General features: G+C 41.3%; 1 protein-coding gene across 1 annotated transcript; it reads right to left on the reverse strand.

Moving 5' to 3' along the window:
- Nucleotides 1-3803: 3803 nt before the first annotated feature.
- LOC119397102 (dystrophin) lies at nt 3804-24150 on the reverse strand. The gene is made up of 18 exons (XM_037664542.2): nt 24083-24150; nt 23247-23420; nt 22213-22428; nt 21484-21597; nt 20820-20963; nt 19217-19396; nt 18256-18469; nt 17511-17614; nt 16639-16953; nt 12785-12913; nt 11989-12162; nt 11291-11446; nt 10116-10265; nt 9119-9295; nt 7394-7534; nt 6418-6576; nt 4766-5004; nt 3804-4081 (listed from the first exon to the last, which is right to left on the reverse strand). The coding sequence occupies exons 2-17, from the start codon at nt 23280-23282 to the stop codon at nt 4945-4947; spliced, it is 2469 nt and encodes an 822-aa protein (XP_037520470.1). The 5' UTR covers nt 23283-23420; nt 24083-24150; the 3' UTR covers nt 3804-4081; nt 4766-4944.
- Nucleotides 24151-24474: the final 324 nt, after the last annotated feature.

The raw sequence follows: 24474 nt of genomic DNA on the forward strand, positions 1-24474 counted from the left end.
CTTTGTTGTTTCAATGTCATCTTCTTCATTGGGTGTGTATGACAGCAAGCGGTCCACTTCCATCAGCCAAGGCTTCAACTCCAACAAGTCCTCCTTAACTTGCTCGGAGCGGGAGTTATCAACAGCGAGCCTGCAAAATTTGTGCAGAGAAACAAAGGTAGCACTGCCGCTTAGCATTCTTTAAATAATTGTTTACCGAGACCCCGTTACAACTATGCCTTGCGAAATCCTTCCCTCAGACATTCTCATAAGAGAGTAGATGAAAAAAACAATGAGTGCAATGTATGTTTATTGCTATGTCTAATTTGAACTGCAACCTTTCCACCACATTACAAGAGTCACATTACGGTACCAATATTAAGAAACAGTAAACTCTAATCATTACTTCAATTGAATGGCCACACAACGGTAATCAGTATAAAACTAGCTTACCTTTCCCTCCTGGACTGAAGCTCAGAAATGATGGACTTCCATCGTCGAGTCAGTGTGTCCAGCTTTTGCTGCAGGAGCCCCCGTCGGCAGCGGAGCACTGCTCCATGATCTGCTTCGTCATGGTCTTCACTTCCTCAAAGTGCGGCATCTTTTCAGTGACTGTTTCTCCATTGACTGCAAAAGCAAAAAAATTGAACAGCAATACAATACACATGCTTGTTGTTACAATCAAGCCTTCTTGCTGAGCCATCCTATCACTAGTCAAGGATAAGAAACTATTATAGATTACATGAACACAAAAATACATTGAAGTATATATAACATCGCAACCAGGGTGCCTCCCTTTCAATAAGCAAACATGCAAAAAAAACAGCCACCCTGAAGACTACCTAGCTAAAGGGACAATAAAAAGAAACACTAAACCAGCTTATATCGATAGAGTATTGTTAGAACTCAATTTCCATTAAACTTTGATGTAACAGATTCAGAAAAAAATGCGGGTCAAAGTCTCAGCATTTGGTTTTCTCACCAAATTTCAAATGTCAGTAAATCAAATGTCAGTAAATCAGTGCAACGTCAAGAACTGTTAAGTATTTCTTCATATTTGGGGCTTTGTGTCTTTAAAGCTTACATCACCGACCATCTTTCATCTTTGCGTCTCTACTGAATTTTCCATGCATCATTTCTGGAAATAGTTGCTTTGTTGGTAGTAGTGTATGATTTACTAATGCAGATAGGATAATCTTTTTTCGGTTTGGTGTCCCTTAAATTGCAAGCAGCTCGGTCAACAAAAAGTTAAATCGCAAAGGAAAAAACATTCACAGATTAAGATAATATTGTAAAGGAGATCAAGAGCAGTACTGTCACTAAATAGATATTTGCGAAGATTATAAAAGCCCTGTTTCAAAATAACCATTGAAATTCATAACACAATTAAAATTGTTTGCCTTGCAATCTCTTAAACACAAAAACACAATTAAATGAAAAAGTCCTCCCTCTTGATGTTTTTGTGAAAGTTCGATGTCCAGGTCTCCGTTTGGAAGATGACATTGAACAAGAATAGTCTCAATTTCCTCCATCCAGAGGTTGAGGCCACGAATGCTGGAATCAAACTGCTGCCAAAACTCGCGTGTCTTCAGCCAACGACTGAAAAAAATACAACAGAAAAAAAAATGTGTATACTACATGTGAATAAATCATACATAAATGACTGCGAAGCACTCACAGTGAGGTCTTCAAAATCATACGTGCACCACTAACAGTATCAAAATGCAATTTTATAAGAAAACTGCAACTAAAATTAAGAACAATAACTATAATACATGCAACCATCATTTTCTTTGCATATCCTTTGTTTCTTTACCAGTATGCATACTGAGAAACACGATTCAACAAGCATAACAAATGGGCAGCCAGAATCTTACCATGTTGTATGCAAAGAATTACTGTGAAAGGAAGCAGGTCATGCACAAAACAAGTGATAATCCAGTGAAATTTCTTGCTCGGTGAGTTCATCGAAGACTTAGGAATACAGGTAGCCCAGCAAAAAAAACAACAGAGACTTAAGGAAGAATGAGCAGGAAGCAACAGATCTGGCACTAAGTCTACTGCTTCCTTCTTAGTCTTTGTTTTCCTGGCACACTATCATGTATTTCTCAGAAAATTACAAGAACTTGGTTTGCAAGCCTTTTCTTTTTCAAACTTTTTGTAATACCTGAGATAAATGAAACCATGACAACAACTCGTACGTCATAGAGACAAGCAGCATACCTGTGACGGTCTGCATAGACTTGCTTCAGCTTTGTCCAGTATTCGCTCATTTTTTCGACTGCACGAGACACTTCCAGGGCATCCTTGTCATTGCTCTTCTGCATTATGGCTGCCTGTTCTTGTTTTACAGAGTCCACGGTAGGCTTGAGGGCATCCAAGGCTTCTTTCACAGACTGCAGCAATATAAAGGCCATGTGCCCTTTACATCAACATGACTTTCAAGGTAAAAATGCCAACGCATATTTCTTACTTCCGGCCAAGAAAGGCAGCAATGCCACAAGTTATGCTACTTACAGTTTCTCAAGCTACTGCACATGTATATGTAGGAAAGGCAATGATGTATTTATTCTTACCGATGACATTTCATAAGTGTTTTTGTACGTGGAAGTGTTTGAGCACAATTACAGGAATCTTTTGTTTTCATAGCAAAACCAATATAATCGTATAACAAGCATAAATGTGGGTCCCAGGCTAATGTAGTGAAACAAAGTGTGCTTATCCAACCAAGCTTATCACAAACTATTAAAACTTCCTGTATCATGGAACATGACCTGCAGGACAGTCACTAAGAGTGAGTCTTCACTTGGCCAGCTAAACAATGTAGCATCTACACTTGCAATGCCACAAGAGTCAGACCCCAGTATGAAAATGGATAAAACACTCAGCAAACTTGTAAGAAATGCAGCAGACAATGACGATACTATATGCAGCAAGCAACGTGCTGGACTGACAAAAAATTTGCGCCACAAATAAGTCAGCTCACCTTGAGAATGCCTTCCTGTTTCTCGAAGTCCTCAAAGTCCTTTCCGCAGAGCTCGGGGGCATGCGCCTGCCTCCCAACAGCAAGCAGGGCTTCTCGCACTTTGGCCACCTTTGCCACATAGTCAGGGATGCAAGTGACGGCTCCGGAGTCTACGATGACCGCCAACGGTTGTTCGGTTTGCGTGCTGTCGGCAACACGACACGATGGCTCAGGAGAGTGCAGTACTGCAATCTGGCCCTGGGCCTGGTTCCACAGCTGAAGCAAACGCTGCAGAAGGGCTTGGGTGGCTGCTGAAGGTACGCCACGCTCCTGCTCTAAAGATCGAGCCTGTTGCTGAAGGGAAGACACCTCCTGGCCTACACGTGCAGCCTGTTCCAGAGCTGCCTGCAAGTAGACAGTATTTAGGCTGTTGGTACACCACAAGAAACAAAGACACACAAAGAACAAGAATGACAGGACAGATGCTGACTTGCAACTAGCTCTTATTTCAAGTTAACCTGTTATACCATACACTATGCTTCGTCAAGCATACAAGCCTGCATTTGTAGCACGTGCCTAAAAAGTACTTCGCATCACACAGCACTAAAGATGAACTAACTTACTTCTTGAGGCACATAATTTCTACTAAAAGAAAGCATACTGAGAAGATCAAGTAAATGTTAATGCACTTATATTACAAGGAATGCTTCTTCAACAATTTTCTTCTTCTCTACTTTAAACACAATGTCTTGAAAAACTTTGCAACTACAAGGCTCCCATGTGATTTACTGATATCATTATTGTGCTGTCTTGCTCCATCATTAAGGCAGCTACCTTTTGGCGGCTCTGGACCGTGCGAGCGTGCTCAAGATTTCTCAGCAGCAAGACCATCTGCACCACAGTTGCATCCGTCTGCTGCTGCAGGAGCTTCCAGCGCACCACCAGGTCTTGATAGTGGGAGCGGCGCTGCTCGGCTGCCTTCCGCACCGTGTTCCACTTGGACTCTAATGCCTCGGCCTCTGACCGGAGGCGCTCGAGAGCCGTAGGCACGGGACCCAGGCGCGGTGCAGCCCTGTCAACGTCTGTCGACACCTGGTCCACGGCCAGCCCTAAGTGCTCAATCTCAGAAGAGAGCTTCTGCAAGTAGAAACAGCCACAAAACGAGTGAGCTGCTGCAGACCACACATCCAAGGCAGCCAAGGCTTGGTAATGCAGGAGCTCGAGTGAAATAAAATTTTATTTCGAGGTAAGCTGGCCTTTAGCCCCGGCTTGCTCCTTTCTAACAAGAAGGCAATAAACTTCACTTTACTTTTGACAGTAAAAGGCTTACAGACAAATAAAGAAGTGCCATAACACACAAGGGAATGATTTTTCATCCACAAGTGCAGATCAAATAGTACAAGCAAAAACAAGGCATGCATGTAATGAACACAAATTAGTCTGCATCAAAGTGACATAAAAGCAGTTATCCTTAATGAATTGCAATTGTGCCCTGAGGAAAACAGCTTTTCTTCTGCCTAGGGAAACAAAGCAGTTGCTCCACCCAGGCTGCCTATACATACATGCAACCTTGGTGGCTCATGGTCCCTTGCGTAACTTGTCACAAACCAACCCTGTACTTATCTCTTGTATTCCTTGCCATTTTTGTGCCTTAACATAATTTAAGGGCAAAAATACATTAGCCCCAACATGATATAGGTAGTGTACGGTAAGTTTGTGAATATAGGCTTTAACCCCACTGGCTCCTCTTCAACCAATCTTTTTAATTTGCATCTGCCAGTAACATAAACCAAACAGAAACAGAATAGGCCGTAACCTCACCTTTATTGTCTGCTCACTCTCCTCAAGGACATCATTGGTGACAAGTTCAACACCCTTGTCAAGGTGTGTCTCCAGAGCCTCAACCCTCTTGTTCACCTGGCGTAGTTTGGCCTCAAGCTGCTCAATCGCTGACAAGTCTGCCTCTGATGAAGTTGATGACAGGTTGACAGGTGACGCCCTCAGTCATTCAGGACGGATCGTTGAACCTCTATACATACTGGTTCTAAGGTCTGTGTGGTCTAAAAAAATGAAAGTTGCACATTGTTAAGATTCCACCACCAACATTATTCATGTGTACTGGCCACACGGCGGCTCACATTCGTTTAAAGACACCACCCAGTGGTGCCATAAACATTCCAAGATTTAAAATATTCCATATTTAGACTTGTTTTTTGCAGGCAAAAAGAACAACCAAAAATTTTATAAAAGCTTAGCCTTCTTATCTGGGACACAAAAGTTCAATTTAAGTGGCTTAGCTGATGTGATGACAGCATAAGTGGTTTTTATGAGCATTTCTACAGTTGCTGTAACTGATGCTCACATCCTAGTATTCATAATTCTAGCATTAAAAGCACAAATGAAGCATCAGGAACAAATTCTTCATGTTCTGCCCAAGCGACGTATAACTCCCTGCTGTGCTACGTAAACTGTCATGTTTTACGTCCATGCTATATGCCTGCAGGGATAAATTGATCACGCTTTTGCACCAGATTTGTGTTTATTTGGGTGTAGTGTACATATTAAAATGGCCGTGAACTATTCGATTCAAAGACTGAATTTAATGGAATACTGTTCAATTCAAGGTTCAAAATGTTATAATATTTCCACAACCACAAAAATTATAGCCATAGCGCTGTGCATACAGGTACAGTCACCCAAATCTTTAACTATCGTTCACAAGTGGCAATTTTTTCTTTGCATCTTTGCCATATGACTGAATTAAGTTCCATAAAGGGTGACGGCAAGTGCATGCCAACAAACCACATGCCCACAGAACAACTTTTAGCTACTTCGTTGAATTATATGGCGCTAACACACAAAAAAATTGCCGCTGGAATGATAGTTAGATATTTAGTCGGCTGTACATGCATTGCTAAAAAGCAACACTTTAGCAGATCATAAGTGAAGTCCTCACTGCAGCATCAAGCTTCACCACAGAGAATATGAGAAAGATTGCATTGGCACTTGTATAATGCCTTGACAGCACTTCCATGGGCACCAGCAAACTGCAGAATGTGAAAGATGTAGGCTAGCTGCCTGTATATTTCCTTTATCAACAGTCCAAACTCTATATTTTAAATCTATGTACATAGTGTCCTGCTGACGAGAACATGCAGTTGGTATTTCACCATGAATTATGGCCGAGATATGACACAAATGCCATCAGACTGATCTTTTATGCATGAATGTACTTTCGGTGGATTATATCAGCCCCTTCTTATCAATAAAGGGAATATATTCCAATTACACTGGCTTTATCACTGGTTAGGTGTTTCCCTTAGCAGTGGCCCATATTGTAGAATACTAAGCCTATAAGCTGTTTTCTTTCCCCACATTTTTTTTTTTTTTTTTTTTTGTAAATAAGCACTGTGCAGGCACTGTGCAGGTGAGCACAAGGAACAAATGAGAGTAGAGAGAGAAAGAAGAATAACCTTGAGCTTCTCGACCACAGCGTTCCATCTCTCGCTGAGGGCACTCAGCTCGGACTCAACAGTCTTGCTGTATCTGGGTCCCTGACGCAACAGCTCAAGCGCCTCCTCCTTGAGCATCTGCACCCTTGTGTTCTGTTCAGCCATCTCCATCTGCAAGCTCTGTGAGTGCATGCAAGAATAACTAATTACATAATGAAAACACTGGCAAACACTGAGCAGTTCCAATGTTATATGAAATGCTTAAATGGGACAAAACTTTCCAAATCTACAGAAACGCTCGTGAACTAAATGTCGCCTCATCAAAATCAGTCTGTAGACTATGCGCAAATAGTTGCTGCAAGTAGGAAATACCGCAAGGTATTGGTGCATATGAAATCACAAAATACCCAAGTAACGGTGTAGCCAAACGGAGATATCCACGAGTTAATCTACCTGTGTTTCTTTTGCCTTTTTCTCTATCTCCCTTAATTAATTTAGCAGCTGCTGTTCTGCGCAATGGAGCAGTGGGTACCAAAACTTTCTGGTCACAGAAGCACAGTTTTCAGCAAAAGGTTTAGCCACCAAATGAGGTGGCATTTCAAAGCATGCATTTTCAGCCATGAACACACACACCATTATGCATTACAGGGTTGCCAATGATGCCCACCTCTGTTAAAGGATATGTTGCACTATTCACACTGCATATACAATCTCATTAGATGCATGAAACATGCAGTTGAATTGATGAAATGTTGACACAGTTCTCACTACAGTAAGGTAAGAGCATCCTGTACAACAGTGATAACAAGATGAACACGATAATTCTGCCAGGACAATCACCAGCAAGAACCAAACAACACTAACATAACATTATGTATTGTGACATCCAAATAGCAGACCATTTTAGAGTTCCAATGCTTTAGGCACCTGGCAGGTGCAATAGCAATAGCATGTACGTTTGTAAAAAATAAGCGCATAAATAAAGCAGGAATCCAACCTTGAGCTTTCTTTGCCCAGCAGCCGACTCCTTGTACTCTGTCTTGGCAACAAAGTAAAGCTCAGCCCCTTCAAGCCACGTCTTGATGGCCGTCAGGTGGTTGCAGAAGCGGGAGAACATCTTCTCCACATCCTTGGGACCCTAGAAGAGCAGTTGCATAGAGAACATAAGCCAACAATCCCATGCATTCATAAAGTGAAGTAAAGTGTGGAGAAAGTCAAGCGCACAGAATCTCAAAGCTCCAATTTTGTAGAGTATACAACTATACACATCTGCAACACCCCACAGCAAAACATAGTTGCTAGTGCAAAAAAGACACAAGAGCTGCCTTCTAGAAATTTAAGGAGTAAGAGGTTATTATAACAATTATGATGTTACCTGATAGTGCATGCAAAAAAAAAAAAACTGAAGCCATAGACTAACAAGGGAAAAAGAACATTACACATCCAATTACCTGACTCGTAAAATGGATATCCAAAAGGTTTTTGAGTCAGACTGTTGACAACTCTGAGTAGCTTACTTCATCACTAATAGGCAGCATGACCAGACTTGCAGCATCACCAACCATAATTTTACATACGGTCATTGCACCGCAAGGCATCACATTATAGGTTTACAAAAAACATTTGCAAACTTTCCCATATGCATGTATGGCTTCCTTTCAAAACCAAGACACATGATGCACAAGCTTAATGCACTATTTAAAATACATCCTAAGCTTGTGGCAAGAACATACAAGCTTGAGAAGACTGAGAAAAAACAAGGAATAGGCCTGTGCTTGTGTCGGTGTTTAAAGCATTCATACACATGGACTAGCTGTTCTATTGTTTTATCTATCATAGCGTATAATTCTATGCAATTACTTCAAATCTTGTGCAGGATTTACTCAAGCCTGTGCATGATGTGTCAGTCACTTTGATGCCATGAATGTTGACAGCACTTACTCCAACCTAGCATAATTGACTCAAAAGAAAGACTACATTGCCCTTATAAGAAAACAAAAGACTCAACCTACAAGTTTCTGTAATATTCCCTGTGAGAAAAGAGAAGCAGGATCATGAAGGAATACTGACATGGATGTTTAGGCAGGAAATTTTAGGCAGAACTCTAATTATTTCACAAAAAGAGCTTGATTGCTGGAAAATGAAATGAAGATCAAGTTTTAACTCTTTCTTTTTTCATGCCAGAACCTCAGTGCAGGTATGTCAGTGTTCCAACGCATGTTTCTCTGTATATTTTTTTTATATTTGGGCCATTGTAGCCGTGCAAAAGTTCTCAAGAGTTGCTAAGTTCTGCCTTTTGCTCCTTTAGAGCAAAGTGTTTACTTATTTACCAACTAAAAAAGGCATCACACGCCATAAAAAAGCGTGAAATCACAACGAACCGTAAGGAAAAAAAAAACTTCGCAAGGTGGAAGTACGATTCATTTTTCAGCACTGTGTCTGTTCTAGCTTACTAAGAATCCTTCTCATCATAAGAATGGCTTTTTTTTTGTATAGGATAAGCTGAACTTACAAACATGACTCAAGATAGTTTTCTTGTCAATGTCACTTTAAATATTTCTCACTGTATAAGAATTCAAACTTGAGTTAGTTGGTATGCATTCATCTTTGGTTGATGCAGCACACACAGGACGAGGACGAAGAATTAGGAAGCACAGGCCAAAGATAAAGTTTGTCACAGTGTAGCTGAGACATAGCTGTATCTGCAAAGAAAAGCACTCACGAGAGGCACCTTCTTGCGCAGGCTGTCATCAATAGCTGCCCACTGCTGCTTGAGCGTGCGCACAGTGTTGGCCAGCGAGGGAAGCTTGTGGCCAGGCGCAAGCGCTGTCAATCCCTCACTGAGCTCAACAATGGCAATCATCGAAGGCTTCTTCTGCTCCAACTCGCGCAGCTTGCCCTGTGGAATCGGCAATGTGGAAAGACCAGGATGCAACATTTGACAGGCTTGTTGGCTGCCTGGATGCAGCCATATGTATTGCTCAAATGTCTGACCAGTGACACCAAAAACCAAGAGTCACTTGTCACTCACAGGGTGCCGCCACCAACTTCCATTTTTTATCATGAGGCATGCAGAAGCAAAAGGAGCTAGACTTGAAGTGGCAGCAACAATCGGTGTAACATGTATAAGAACACTGTATACCCCTGTCTGCACAGTGGGCCACGTGCTCCCTTGAATTTGGGGAATTGGCTAGGCATAATAAAAATAGAGGAAACCACATTACGGTGAAGAAAGTAGCTTACCAAATATGAGCAGAAGAAAAAAATAAAGACAGAGACATGCATTTCCTCATGCAACAGGCCATAATGCTGACCGAATATGAACCATTCAATCTGTTATATAAGAGATTTTAAAAAAAATACATGATGTAGTTATTTTCAAGAAGCTAAGTGTAATAATATTTGATAACTAAGGGAATATGCAGTAATTTACACCTAAGTTGCTAAAGTATACCTGCCCCCAATGTTTTCTTATTTATGGCTACTGGTGCCAAAAAGCATGAGTCAGGATTGCTGAAATTTCTTCAACAACAAAAGGCAAACTCCAACTTTTGTTTTCCTTCCAGTTCCTTCTGCAAGCATTAGAAGATTAAATGTTTATGACTAAATTATTGCAAACAATAAGTAGTCATTGGTTGTTATTACTTGCTTGCAAGCCATAGGTGCATGGCAGCTGTAAAAAATTCCACTAGCACAAACACTGCATATGTTCAATTTACCTCTGCAAACTTGAGCTCGTCTTCAGTACCATGAGGCTTCTCGATTTCTTCCATAGTTGCAGCCATCCAGTTGTGAAGGGCGATCATCTCTTTCTGGAGACACCGAGCTAGGCGTAGAGCTTGCTCAAGAACACTCTTGCTCTCCGTCACCTGGTTCAACACATTAAATTATGTTTTAATCAATGCAACAACAAGACTGCAAAGCAAAGCACAAAGCTCACAATAAATGTCCAGTAGTAATAAGCAATAAATTCTGCAATATACATATGAGGCATAAGCCATGCACATGCAATGTAAGAGTAAATGATATGCCACAGATATGCCATAATGATGTGTCACATTAAGAGCTTGAGACTAATCCTTATGACCGTTCTCATTTTTTTCCAGCAACCTTCATAAAAGGTGAAAGTACAACAGTATTGCAGGGTAGCACTTCAAGCTACAATGCAATATAACAGTATGTCTACATAATAATTAAGGCACCTAGTCTTTTACAGAGACAACTCTTTGAACACCAGAACTACGAAATGTTCACAGTTTGCAGAACAGTACTTATCACATTCAGAGGCAGACAATATGAACAAAAAATCGTACACAATAAAAATAATGCCCATATAGATGGTCTCTTTTAAAATGAACATTCATATTACAGATTTTACGTTTACATACGCTGACTGATAGTGTTTGGCACGCAGACATTATGGCTGGAAGGCCTCATAACAGAAAGCTACGGATTCACTTGGCTACTAGTGACTGTTTAGCATGCCCCTAAATTTAAGTAGATTAGTATTTTTTCCTTCTGCCCAACCATGATGAAGTCCCTGCAGCCAGGAATTGAATCCACGACCTTTTGCTAAGCAGCAGAATGCCATAGCCAGTGATGTACAATGGGTGGTTACATGTGCACATGAGTACACATTCAACGGGAGTTGCAAACATCTCCAAGCAAAGATGGCAATAATTAGAACAAAAGCATGTATCCACTGACAGCATAAGCATGGTGGTGCCTCTGCAAAACACTACCATTTCTCATTTACAGTCACAATAGAAAGAATGTAAGCCTGCGAATAAAGCCTTGCCCCAGGCAATGTCATAGTACTACAACTACCTACACCGACACCAATGGTCACAGCCTTAGCAAAACAGGAAATGAAGCAGCGAAGACGAGCCATCACCTTTGCGCCTAGCTGGTTGTAGTGACTCTTAATGCTGTCCAACTTCTGGTTGAGGTTGCAGGGCCTATCCGCTTCGCCACTCTCAGCCAGCTGCCGTCCCTGGCGAATCACTTGCTCCACTTCACTCTTCACTTCACTCAAGGTCTTGTAGAAATGCTGCAGACCAGTAGTGATCATTTATGAAAGCAAAAAGAGCCACAATTTGCTGTATGTGAGTAAGATTTGTAGGAGCCTAAGAGTGCACTTGTTCTTGTATATGCTACACTTTGACTCCTTACAGTGTTTTGCCATGTCTGCTGTATGAATTGTTTCAGTTGAGCAACTGACTACAAAATTTCATATGAAAGCAAAAACAAAATAAAGATAAGGTACATCATGTGTGCTTGACCAAGTACTGCATTCAAAAAACTTGTGCAGGTTCACCTACATGTTATCCTAAACCATTCAAAAAAGCAAATGCTTGAAGAAATAGAAACCACAGTTTCAATGCTCTTTGGCAGGTTTTCTAAAGTGAAAATTTTTGTTTTTCCTTTGCTTTGGCCAGCTAGCTAAAATAAAATTCAGCTAATACCTGCACTGCCACTTTATTTATTAGAGGACCCTTACTTGTCTTGATTCTTCTTTTAATGCAAAGTGACTAGTAATTAAAGTTCTGTAGCACAAAATTTTTTTTCAGTGGAGTAAGGAGTCAGAAATACCATGCACTGCACTAGTTGGTCTTGAATCTTGTCGGGACTCTCAGAGTTGAGGTCAAGTTGCTTCATCCCTTGCTCCACTTCTGTTAGCAACTTGCTAATTCGTCCCAGCTTGGGTTCAAAGTCATCGGGGCACTGAAACCTCTTGAGCTTTGCCGATATGTCCTCGAATTTCATCTACAGTTGGCAAAAATAGACAAAATGAGCAGTAATCATTTGCTGTCATCACAAACATTCGGGCCCACTGACAAATAATTAAGCAAAGAATTATTGAAGTCACCAGCCCCACTGCACTCGTTCTCTTGTAGTTAACACAAAAATAAAGCTACTGACAGCATACGCATTAGAATCAATTAAAACTGAAACCTTTCTGGCAACAGGTCAACACAAGGCAGCTGTCTTCCAAAGTTAAATTCAAAATTACAGCAAGCACAAACAAAAGCTATTGTGGGGACACTTGACAGCTTTGCATTTTCTAAAGCTGTCTTCCCCACATGGCTCACACCTCCTGGAATTCAGGTTTCCCTGATGGCACTTGCCGCACCAAGGTTATCAAAATTTCAGTTTCCATCTATTCAATTTCCAACAGAGGAAAACATAAATTAGGTGACAAGAAGTTTAAAATTTTCAGATTTAAGAACACTCTTTCTCTCGCTATAAGTCTTTTTGCTGACAATAGGGCAGTATTCCTTTCAGCTTTAAAAATTACATTTTTCAAACACGTATTTAAGTTATCAGTCAAATTATTACAGCTATTGCCTATCGACTACTACCACAGTAACAAAAGTCTGGCACTTACCTTCATGAGCTGCAGCTGTTCATCTAGGCGTAATGCAGCTTCGACCCTATTTTGTGCATGATATGCATCAACCTGATCACTTAGGCTTTTCAACTGCTCCTCTTTCTCAAGGAATTCTTGCTTGAATTGCTGTAAGAGTACATCCAAACAATACAGAAGTTCAGGAGAAAACTGAGGCCTGAAGTAATGTGAAATCATCAAACAAGGACTGTCAATGGAGCCAACATTACAGGGGGACTTGGCCTTGGACAAGATCCCATGTCGAAACATTGACTCAAGTGAAATTTCTTGTTTGATGATTTCTCATCACTGTTAAGAGAATATGAAATACGTACTAGTTTATAGTTTATGTACAATATACATATAATAAATGCACATAATCATCAAACTATACTAAATGTGAATAGGTTTACCTTGAGCTTGAAAGTGATCAAGCATCAAGGCCTACAACAGTGGCGTAGCCAAGAGTTTTGTTAAGAGGCAGCTTGTCCTTGACCCGCAGTGGTGCTTGTCGAGTGTACCTTTGTGCTTGGTATTCTATGGTAGACTGAAGGCAGTCATGGGCACGTTACCAGTAAAAAGTAACAGTGTTACAGTTACAGTTACCTAAGCCAAAAAAGTAACTCTGTTACAGTTACAGTTACAGAGTTTCCGAAAGTAACTTGTTACAGTTACAGTTACTGTGCAAAAGTAACGTCGTTACTTTTCCGTTACTGTATAAAATATTAGATCACAAATCAAATGATAGAATTTATTTATTAAGGGTTGCACGTCGTAAAACCCTAGACGAAGGAAACATAAAAGGGGGCCCAACACCAGCAATCACTTTGAACGCCTCTTACTTGAAGTGGAAAACGTGGTTGATGTACTGGAACGACGGCAGTATATCCTAAGACGTTTATTAACTATACCCAGAAGCGCATGCGAAGAGCAGCGGGGAGTGCATCACGAGTGGTTACAACGTTCATTGTGTCTGTTCCATATGTTTAAGGTGTGTCAAACTCTGTTCGGAGAGCTTCCGGTCCGCTGGGCATACAAACCGTTTTTAAGTCCCGTTATTATACCTTGGAACATGACAACGTGTGTTCACGAAATCCTAAGACTGCACACCTGCGGATGATCATGGCGGTATCTAAAAGTGCAATGCGGAGATCGGCGAAACGGGCAGGAAATGATCAACGAGGCCTAAAGAACTCAAGCGGAATGTCGCTAAAGCAACCCATGCAACGCGTTCTAAGACCGAGCTTGTTGAGCACTGCTGGATGACAGGTCATAGCTTTGACCTAAACAATGCGACGACGCCGGTTTGTGAACGAAGGTGGGGGAAAAGCAACTCCTGGAATCATGGTTCATTCGCCGCGGCTTGCAAAAACAGCCGCGGCCCCCCCACTGGACATTTACAAGGACATGTGTGACTAGTGGACTGGTTGACCTCGGCTCTTTTTTTTTTTTTTTTTTTTTGTTAGGATGCCACCTGCATTGGGGGTGAAGCGTCTGTCATTTTGTTAATAGTTGTTGCATTAAGTCGGAGTAAACATTTTACAACCATTTACAACGAAGTTTTAAAATATTGCTTCGCTAGTTCACGGAATTTCTGGCCTTAGCCGTTTTGCGTTCTGCTGTTTTCTAGCCACCTGTCAAACACGATTAGTTCGGAGCCTCAGACGAGGGAGACTATAAACATGGCATCCTAATGCTCCTCCACCTGTACACCAAGAACATAGCTAGATGCTCAAGTGACGAAAAGGATATATATGTTGAAAAAAAAAATGGACGCGAACTTAGCAGGCTGTTCAGTTGAACCACGATTGATTTACATGTTGCGTTTATGACAGACCTCCAACCTCGGTCTTCTGCAGGGAAGATAATACGCTTAGTCACCTCCTCTCCTAAACTGCGAGGGGAGCCCTATTCTGGAAAGTTGAGGGGTGGAGAGGATATATGGTAAAGAAGAAAGTTCGAAAAAGTGTTGCTGTTGGATAATTTTTCATAAAGAGAGAAGTAACTGTAACGGTATTTTCCGTTACAGTTACTGCGAAAAAAGTAACAGTGTTACAGTTACAAGTTCCTCTAACTTAAAAGTAACTAGTTACAGTTAAAAGTTACTGAAAAAAGTAACTAGTTACCGGACACGCGTTACTAGTAACTAGTTACTGCCCAAGACTGACTGAAGGGGCATGTGTCCAGTTTGAAAACTCCCAACTATAACCCTGGCCTACACCAATGGCTCATGCCTTCGCCTTGTTCTCACTATTCTAACAAATAGCCACACTTTATCTTTGCTGCTGAAGCAAAGAATTTTGTTCTATGTTCTATGACTGCTTGTGCCTATTCCTGTATTTGCACACTCATATTACCAGGCATGTGAATAGTCAGTATGGAGCTCAAGGCAATTTCAAAGCAGATAATAATGATTTGGGTCAAATATTTTAAGTTGGATATTAATCAGCCATTAATCAGATACTGAGAAACCATCAACTAGTCTCGGCTAAGAAAGCAAAGACAACCCCTCAGAAAACAGTGAATGTGATCACTAGAGACCAGATTTTAGGCAAATGCCTATTTTGTTCTTTGCGCTCCTATCATGACACTTTGATATATGAGAATGAATTAGAGGTTAAGAAGGGCTTTTATAGCGTTTTTATAGTGCCTATTAAATGCCTATTTTAGCGTTTGTGCCTAAATGCTTACAAATGCCTATAAATGCCTATTTTCAAAATCAGCACTTATATGAATGCTATTTAGCCTCAAGCCTTGCTCCCGGGTGCAGTTTGAGACCGTTATTCATGTTACCATGCAACAGTGACAGTTCGGAACTCTATGGGGGTTCAACCTAGTCCTCTAGTTCAACTAACTCCCAGAAACAACTGCAAGCAGTAGTGAAATGGCATGCACCAGCGAGCATTTGCCGCCGCGCTGACATGGCATGAGTGGTTGGCGAATACAAAACCACGGAGAACCGTCAGCGGAAAGGAGGGTGAAGAGCAAAAAAAGCAGCTTTTGTTTTGTTTGTAATTTACTTTTTAAGGTATTCACTGAGAGGGGATAAATTGGCTCTACGCGATTTGACCCTGCCGATAGGAGGAATCTCTCCCTTCTGATCTTTTAGCGATTTGGCTATCTTCTCCTGCTCTGCCCTTTTCAGTCATGCCAAAAGGACACCCAGGAGTGTGTTGATTCAACAGTGGAAACTTAACTCATCATGCAGAACACGGAAGAGACAGTGTTCTGCGAACCATGTGAGACAAAGCACAATTGCATGGCTATGTTGAATTGTTGGCAACGTTGTGCCATCATATACAATAACGTTTTTGTTTTCCTGTCGTAGACAGAGGTCACGCACGTCTTCATTTGTAATTATTTGCCTTTATGTAAAAATTTATTGTGCCTTTATTTACAGTATTTGAGGCCTAAAACACTGTCCTGCCTGCCTATTTCTGGTGCCTAAAACGAGCTTTTTTAATGCCTAAAAATTCGGCCTCCAGTCATCACGCACTGCATCTGCAAAATAAAACGGTTCTTATCCCCACAGAGGCCATGCGCCTCCCTCTTTTTCAATAAAGGACTTTCCTTCCATCCTCCAGAATTGCTAGCCTGACAAACCACCATTCCAAGCTCTCCTCCAAATATCGCATGCAATGCACTTATAGTGAATGCGGCATCAAATGTTCCTTTGGCATTATATTTGAGATCACATATGCCTGCAAGTACGGCAGCTGGTGTCGCATTGATGAGAGACAACACATACCAAGTCAACATTAGACAAAGCAAATAGACAACCGTTGTTGTCATTCTTATATGTTTTCAATCTGCAATTAGTGCCTTCCACACATGCAAAATGCTACAGAACTCACAGCCAACTCGTCAGGCACATCCTGAGCACTGATGTCATTGTCCAGCCTGTTCTGCAATGCATTGTCCATGTGATTCATCCAGCTCTGGACGCTCAAGATCTGCCGCTCGCACTTTTGGTACTGCACGATGCTGTTCTCGAGAACTTGCTGCCGCTCGCTGCCCTGACGTGTCAGGTCCTCCCAACGCTTCACAGCCGACTCCGCTTCGTGCTGGACTAGTCCGACTAGCACCTCTTTCTCCACAAGCTCCTCACAGAGCTGCTGTATCTTGGGAATTCGATCATCTGGGTGGTTGCGCAGAAAGTTCTCCAAATCCTGTAATTTTAAGACAATGTTGAAGTCCATCAAGCACATATAGTCACTCAACAATTAAATAAGTGCCAAGGTGCTGGACAAAGCATATACATATCATGAAGTGAAGATAATTTACAGACAATAAAAATCAGTCATCGATATTAAGACAAGCAAATGTAAGGATTACTAATCTCTTCTTTTCTTTTTTACTTTTTACATTCGCAAGTTTAGCACTGGCCACCTTCAGGAGTTAGGAATAACTTCCCAAAAATATTGTCCAATAATAAAAAAGAAATGTCTGAACATAAAATAACCCCATTTACATGAAACTGAACATAAAAATTCTGACAGCATATCTTATCATAACCCTTTTTTTTTTTGTTTGTCTGTTTAGTAGGGCTGCCTTACAGCAGAGTTAAAAACAACTTATAAAGATGAACAAAACAGGTGTTATTTTATATGTGGTAACTTTTTGTTGTGGTGGACTCTCTTTCTGCTTTCTTTCAATATCTTGTCACAAAATTAGAATTTCACAAGAAAGTAACATAAGTAGAATGCAAGCAGACTTTTATGCTTACGTCAAGGTTCTCAGAAATCTCTTCAGCATCAGCAGCTGACTCTGGTGATCTTTTCAGTTTCTTCTCCAATCTGTCGAGCCAGTCATTCTCTAACATGATGGCATCTAGAAGATGTTTACGAGCACGGACATCAGAAAATGATAGCATTATCCACCAAAGCTAACAGTTAAACAAACGGAAACAAATACACAAAAGACATTTAAAAAATTGTTTTACGCGTATGCTTAAACTTAGCTCACCTAATGCAACTGCGTTCCCTTTCTCTCCGCAGGAGTTTTAAACAAAACATGGAACGTATGTAAATCCGAACAGACTCTCTTACTTTTTTTTTCTTTCTATTTCTCTCTTCCGGTGTCAAGCAGATGTTATCAAGTGAATGGTTTTTGCACTGCACTTACTCTAAAAGTGAACCTAAATGTTTTAATCTGAGTTTCAGTGAAATGAGCTTTTTCACAGACCTCGCACTTTACCTAGAAGTATCTTTAAGAAGCAAGCCAAGTTTGTTCTGAAAGCCACATACACCTTTAACCATTTGGTTATTGTATATTATTCTTTACTTTGATGGCACCTGCCATTTAATTCTGAGTAGGTCACTTTCGCAATTTTTTACAAAGTTGCTCAACACCATCAGCTTCAGCTTGCCTAAAGGTTAACCTCAAATGTGTCTGCTTTGGTAGTGGGAGCCTACTAGTTCTGGAAGCCTACTAGTGGATCTGAACATGATCACACAAGAAATATATCTCACTTCGAAATTCAGCATAGTTTGTCCCTGATTGCTTCAGAGACTGGTGGTACTTGGTTATCTTTTCCTGCACATCCCCCCAAAGCTTGGTGAGTGCAGCCACATCACGTCGTGCATCCTCAGCACTCTTTGTCTTGTTCCCTTGAGCAAGCTTTGTGCCAGCTTCTTTCAGCCTGTTGTACTCGGAAAGCTTAGAGTCCAGCTTGTCCTTACATGCCTGTACAAAAAGAATGAATGTCACTGTAGCACAGAATTAATGCTTACAGCACTTGTGTTATCGAGAAAGACTGTAAAACTGCAAACAAATCGCTTGGAGTAGACCTGTGAAGCACAGTCAAAGAAGGCAAATGTGATTATGAAACTGCTAAGTGGGGCCTTTACCTGACAGTGGTGACATGGAATAAGCGATAAAATGTGCCAGATGACATTATTTGATATAGATCAAGCTACAGTTACAAGGTAGCTAGTCACACAAAAAAGTGTAAGTAACCCTTGAGAATGTTGCAAAATGCTGTTCCTTAAAATCAGGCCAATAAGCGATCACCACTGCTATCTGCAGTGTCACTTCATGAAGTAGAAATGGAAACAAAACCAATAATAATACTTGTTGGGGTTTTACGTCCCAAAACCTCGATTTGATTATGAAAGATGCCGTGGAGGAGGGCTCAGGAAAGTTCGGCCCCCTGGTGTTCTTTAACGTACACGGAAATCTAAGCACATGGGTCTCTAAGCACACAGGCCTCTAGCACTTCGCCTCTATCGATATGCAGCCACCTTGGCCGTGATTCGACCCCACGACCTCCGGGTCAGCAGTCGAGCACCATAACCACTAGACCACTGCGGCGGGTGCAAACAAAACCAGTTTGCCACAATATGGATATTCATTTTGATCATCAGAAAAATAAGCAGGATGAATTTAAGCGGCTTAAATGATTAGCGCATTATCAAAAGTAGAAGTACACACCTGTAACTTTCTGATCCTGGCCTGCAATTCTGAAGCAGTGTTGATGGGTTTCTCTCGTGGTATCTCCATGTCCAGCTCCCGTAACCACTCACATAAGTCGGCAATACCTTCAGAGGCACACCGGCCTGTCTCCACAGCTCTCTTTAGGGTAGCATTCTTCTTTCGAGCCATTTCCATCACCTGCAAGAAACAAAAAAGAAAATTTGGTTCGTTCTATTTTTTCATGTGCCTGTACTTCATTAGTCAACTTTCGAGACATGCTGGCTATGTCAGAAACTACACTGCATGTCAGGGCTAAATGACAAAAATGTCAGATACTACTTGAGAGATACAACGATGCGATCATAGCTGTTTGTAACTTGTCAAACACTGATAATCATTAATGAAGCCTATGCCAACTCATTCAGCGCTATGAAGTACTACAGGTTTTTCTCACTCGCTTTAATCCAAATTCCAGCTAATATAATCCAAGCACCTAACTATTTAAACAATGTGCCAAACATTTAATCCTTGCGCCAATGTATTTAATCCAAAGGCCAGCGCAAACAGGCCACGCACCAGCAAGTTCAATCTAAATGCCAACATGTTTAATCGGAGCACTGAAGGGTTCTACAGAACAGATTGCATGCATTATTCATACAGAGCAAAACAGCACACACTATACTCGGTTACAAGACAAGAGCAGTGCAGCTTTTCGCCGTCAAAAGAACCCCCTACAGCCAATGGTGTCGCTGTGTCATCGAGACGTCGCAGCGGACCGCATTCGCGCCGTGCTCACGAGAGGAATCAAAGAGCATGTTCTTCTGTGCTTACGGACCTAAACCAAAATGGACACCTCCGCTGTTCGTGACAATCCATCAGCGACGTCAGTAAGATCGCGCTCATCGCAAGCTGACTTTAGTGCCGTTCATTCGTATCCGAATTTGAATTCCACAAAAAGCCTTGTTTGTATGTTGTGTGCAGTGTGCGATAACGACAATAACTGTGGCGTTTCGTCTGCCGCGTAAGCGCTCGGCGCTGCCTGGAAGCAGCCACCAATATTTGCCCCGTTGATCGGCGCTTCAATACCCTGTGTGATACAAAGCGATCGACATCATCCTCTGCCGGTGTTTTGTCTTGAGCGTGAAGTGTTGCGCGTTCTGCCATTTAGTCTCTCCAGCGTCTGTGGTGTATGTTGCTTCACACGCCCGTTGTCACACCAGTGACTGCGACAGGTGGCAATAACTGCTTGTTTATTTCTCACCAATAGCGCCAGTATGGTTGTGCATAGCGCACGACGTTAAACTGCAATTCACGACTCCAGCTGGCCATTAAACTCTTTCACGTGTTGTATTCTAATGAAGAAATAAAAAAAATTGAACTAAAATCTTATCTCCGTTCAAAATGAAGGCTTCCAGAGGAACTACTTTACAGCGTGGACGCACTCACAGAAGCTTGGGTCCAAGCGCTGCCTGTAGGCGCAAAGTGGTCGGCCGTGACATCACGTTGATGCAGCGACACCACTGGCTAAAGGAAAGTCCTTTGACGGTGAAAAGCTGCACTGGTCTTGACTTGTAACTGAGTATAATGCAGCATACTCCAAGAAGAAGTGCAATGAACTGACCTTATCCCAATGCCTGTTGAGATCATCAACCTGCCTCTGCAGGGTATCCCCAAACTCCTCTTCCGAATCTTGTATCAGACCCTCAGCAACCAAGTTAATATTGTCAACATTGTTTTGTATAGTACCGACGTCATCATCAAGGGCCTGGGGAAAAGAAAATATGAACGTGTAAGAACCAGCATTTTAAGTGCAGCACCAAAGGCCTCCTATTTAAGACACAGTTTAACAAAAGTTTGAGATTCCCCAATGGAAAATACTAGTTATCCTAATGTGATGCATGGATGACATCTTAGCCAGGGACCGAGCAAATTAGAAACAGCCCATCTTTTTTGTTAAGGTATAGAGTGAGAGGTTGGTAATAGTTACGATACATACAAAATACAATTGAGCTTTGACAGCATGGATAACTTGGAATTCACATTAACGTATGACTCTATGACATCAGCACCTAACTCCTGATCTGCCCACAATGGCCAATGTATTCTGTGATGAAACTTCGACCGATTCAATTAACACTGCGACAGAACATGTTAAATCATGTTACTATGCATGCTATTATGATAATAATATTCACTAGGAATTAGTCTGTCACAATAATTTACAGAAAAAATAAACAAACTAACAAAACTTTACGTATATGTGGCTTGAAAAAATAGAAACTGACATTTGATTGCTCCAACTGTGCCTCAAGCTTTTCCAGGTCACCGTACGCAACATCTTCATCCTCAAGGAAAGAAGTCACATCACTGATCCACTTCTGGACACTTTTCATTTCCTCCTGAAAAAACAAAACAAAACAAATTAATGGATTGCACAACCAATTACAGCATGCACACGACGCTAAAGAGCAGTAGAATTGAAACAAATAGCTATGGAAGTAACGGCAATCACCTTGTGTTCAATGCAATGTGGAGTAAAGATTACACTAACAATTACAAGCACTGCACCACATCGCAGGATGAATTAAAGAACATTAATTAATCTGCATTTGGCATATTGTATTTTGTTCTGTATGTATTGCTTTCGTTCTATTTTTTGTTTGCATATAATGTAATGGACAGTGCAACCAAGTGCATGCAGTAATATTAATTAATTAATTAATTAATTAATATGACATACAATAAAACAAGTAAATAAGCCAATCATTGTCTTTTATGATGAATGCAGTGCTGTGAAACACATGACTGGAAGCCCAATATGCAAGCATACAAATTTACTCTGCCTGAAAGACAAAGAAAGCAGCATGCTGACACAACCAATCAAACACTTCTCTTCATCTTCATCTGTAAGTCAAGCTAAGTTCTCCACATGCAACTAAACATACCATTATTGCCTGAACAAGATTCTGAACGAAATCAATTTATTACAAGACACTCCTCTTTCGTGCATTTACCTGGAATCTCTTGAGCACCAACATATGCTTTCGCAGAAACTGGAGCCGCTCCTTGAGCAAAGAGCGAACCCGGTCCCAGCAGTTGCCCAGACTGTGCAGTTTGTCTCGCAGCTCTCGAGCCCAGGGCGCATCGGGCTCCTTGCGCAACATCTCCTTTCCAGTGCTGGTAACGTATTGCAAGTTGGACTCCTCTTCGTCAACAGTTTCTTGCATTTCCTGCAGGAAGAGAGAAAGGAGAGGAAAAATGCACACCCAGGAATACCTTTATCGGGTCAAAATTAGGCAATTCCTGAACGATGAACTTCAGCTACGAGAGTCACTCTTTAATCTGGGATCTAGCTAGCAAGCCACAGCTCAAGGGCAAGCTATCTATCTTATGATAAATTAGCAAAGGCAACTACAAATAATGTTTCAATAACGTGTCGCACTGACTTCACCAGCCACTTAATCAAGCAATTACATCTGATGCTTTCATTCATAATGAAATCTTCACATATTGTGTACATACTGCACACACCATAAAAAATTAAGTGTTCAAACAAGCAAGCAACGCTCCTATGGCAATGATCAACACGTTTATTTATTTGTCCGGGTAAATTGCAATCATCATTATCATTGACCTATTTATTCCAATGCAGGTGAAGGCCTCTCCCAATGGTCTCCAATTCACCCTGTCTTGCGTGAGCTGATTCTATTTTATGCCTGCAAATTTCTTAATTTCATCACTCCACCCTCTGCCATCCTCATGTGTCTGCAGCAACCTAGTTATCACAAACATATTCTTACATTTTGAGCTATGTAATATAGGGGTACGTGCAACACAAAAACACACACATACAGAGGGGGATGGATAGGTGTATGGAAGCCGAAAGCAGCCATAGCTGTTACTACTCAAAAGGTTTGAAATCAGCCAAAGTCCTTGTTTGAGAGTGGTATAGAAATGCCCTTGATAAGATAACTAGATGACCGAGGTATAGGAATTATGAAAGCCTGTATCCCTGCACATCATGTAAAATTGTGCATTCAATGCTGACCTTATACTTCTGTAGCTGATCTTCCATGACCTCCATTGTGTTCACATGGGACTTTTCGGATTCCAGGGCCTGCTGGACACTCCGGATCCAGGCTTCCAGTGCATCCACTGCTTCTAGCAACTTTGGAGGTGGAGCCCGATCCAAGGGACCGGCTAAGCTGTGTTTCAAGATCAGCTGTGGAATCGCAGAAGGACTGGCAATTTATATGGTTGTCACAGTAGATCCTCACAAACAAGTCATGCAAAATGAGCATTAACTTCACCAGTGTGCACAGGCACTCAAAACACAATTTAGCACAGAGAATTGTTTGAAACGGAACATACAGTCCACAAAACCAAGAGCTACAATGAAACATTATCCAAATCAGTAGGAATTAGCTGTGTAGTTGATATTTAAGGCCAGTAACGCCAGAATAAAAGAGATGAAAATTTTAAACACACTCCAACAACTCCATTGGTTTTGAGATTCCTTGGAAAAATTATCAGATAGACACAAATCCTCAGCCCTCAGATTTCAGCCGAGCAGGCCCCTCCCCATAGACCCATAACAGGCACAAAGCTAACAGCTTTTACCACAGCAACAGTTTTGCCTCGGCTGAATGATATAGTTCAGCCCTACCCTGCTGTCTATTTCTTTTTAACAGAAAATAATGGGACGCAATTGCAAATACAGCTCTTGTTTCCAAAGTTGGCAACATAAGCACAGTTTCTACACATACATAATTAATATAACAATGTTCCATTGTACACTTTCACAGATTTGCCATTAGGCATGTATAATTAACAACGCAAGGTTAAAGTGCTTTGGCTCCACAAGGCCCCATTAAAGAATCTCACCGATCTTGGTTCCCGTGTCTGCCCACTGGTTGGCGAGAGCTTCAATCTGTCCAAACACTGGCTCAGTGCTTAGCGTGGCACCCTGGCCTGAAGGGCTTGCCCTTTCTCCTGTAGCCTCTGCACCTTGTCCTCTTGGCTGTCCAGAGTCTTCAATCTCATCTGGGAATTTTTTTTAATTTATTCAGTAACACTATTTGACACTGACTTCATAATAATATGACACTTTGCCTATGAAACTGCTGTCTTATACACAGCTCTAATTCATATATACAGCAATACCTCATTGCAACAATCACCTACGTATGTACAGCTACAACCAGAGGATGTGTGGTAGTCTGATTGCATTTGCAAATTGTAGTTGATTAATCAAATGAAAGCCAACCTCTTTGCCT

Source organism: Rhipicephalus sanguineus, chromosome 6 (genome assembly GCF_013339695.2).
Source record: "Rhipicephalus sanguineus isolate Rsan-2018 chromosome 6, BIME_Rsan_1.4, whole genome shotgun sequence".
NCBI lineage: Eukaryota > Metazoa > Arthropoda > Arachnida > Ixodida > Ixodidae > Rhipicephalus > Rhipicephalus sanguineus.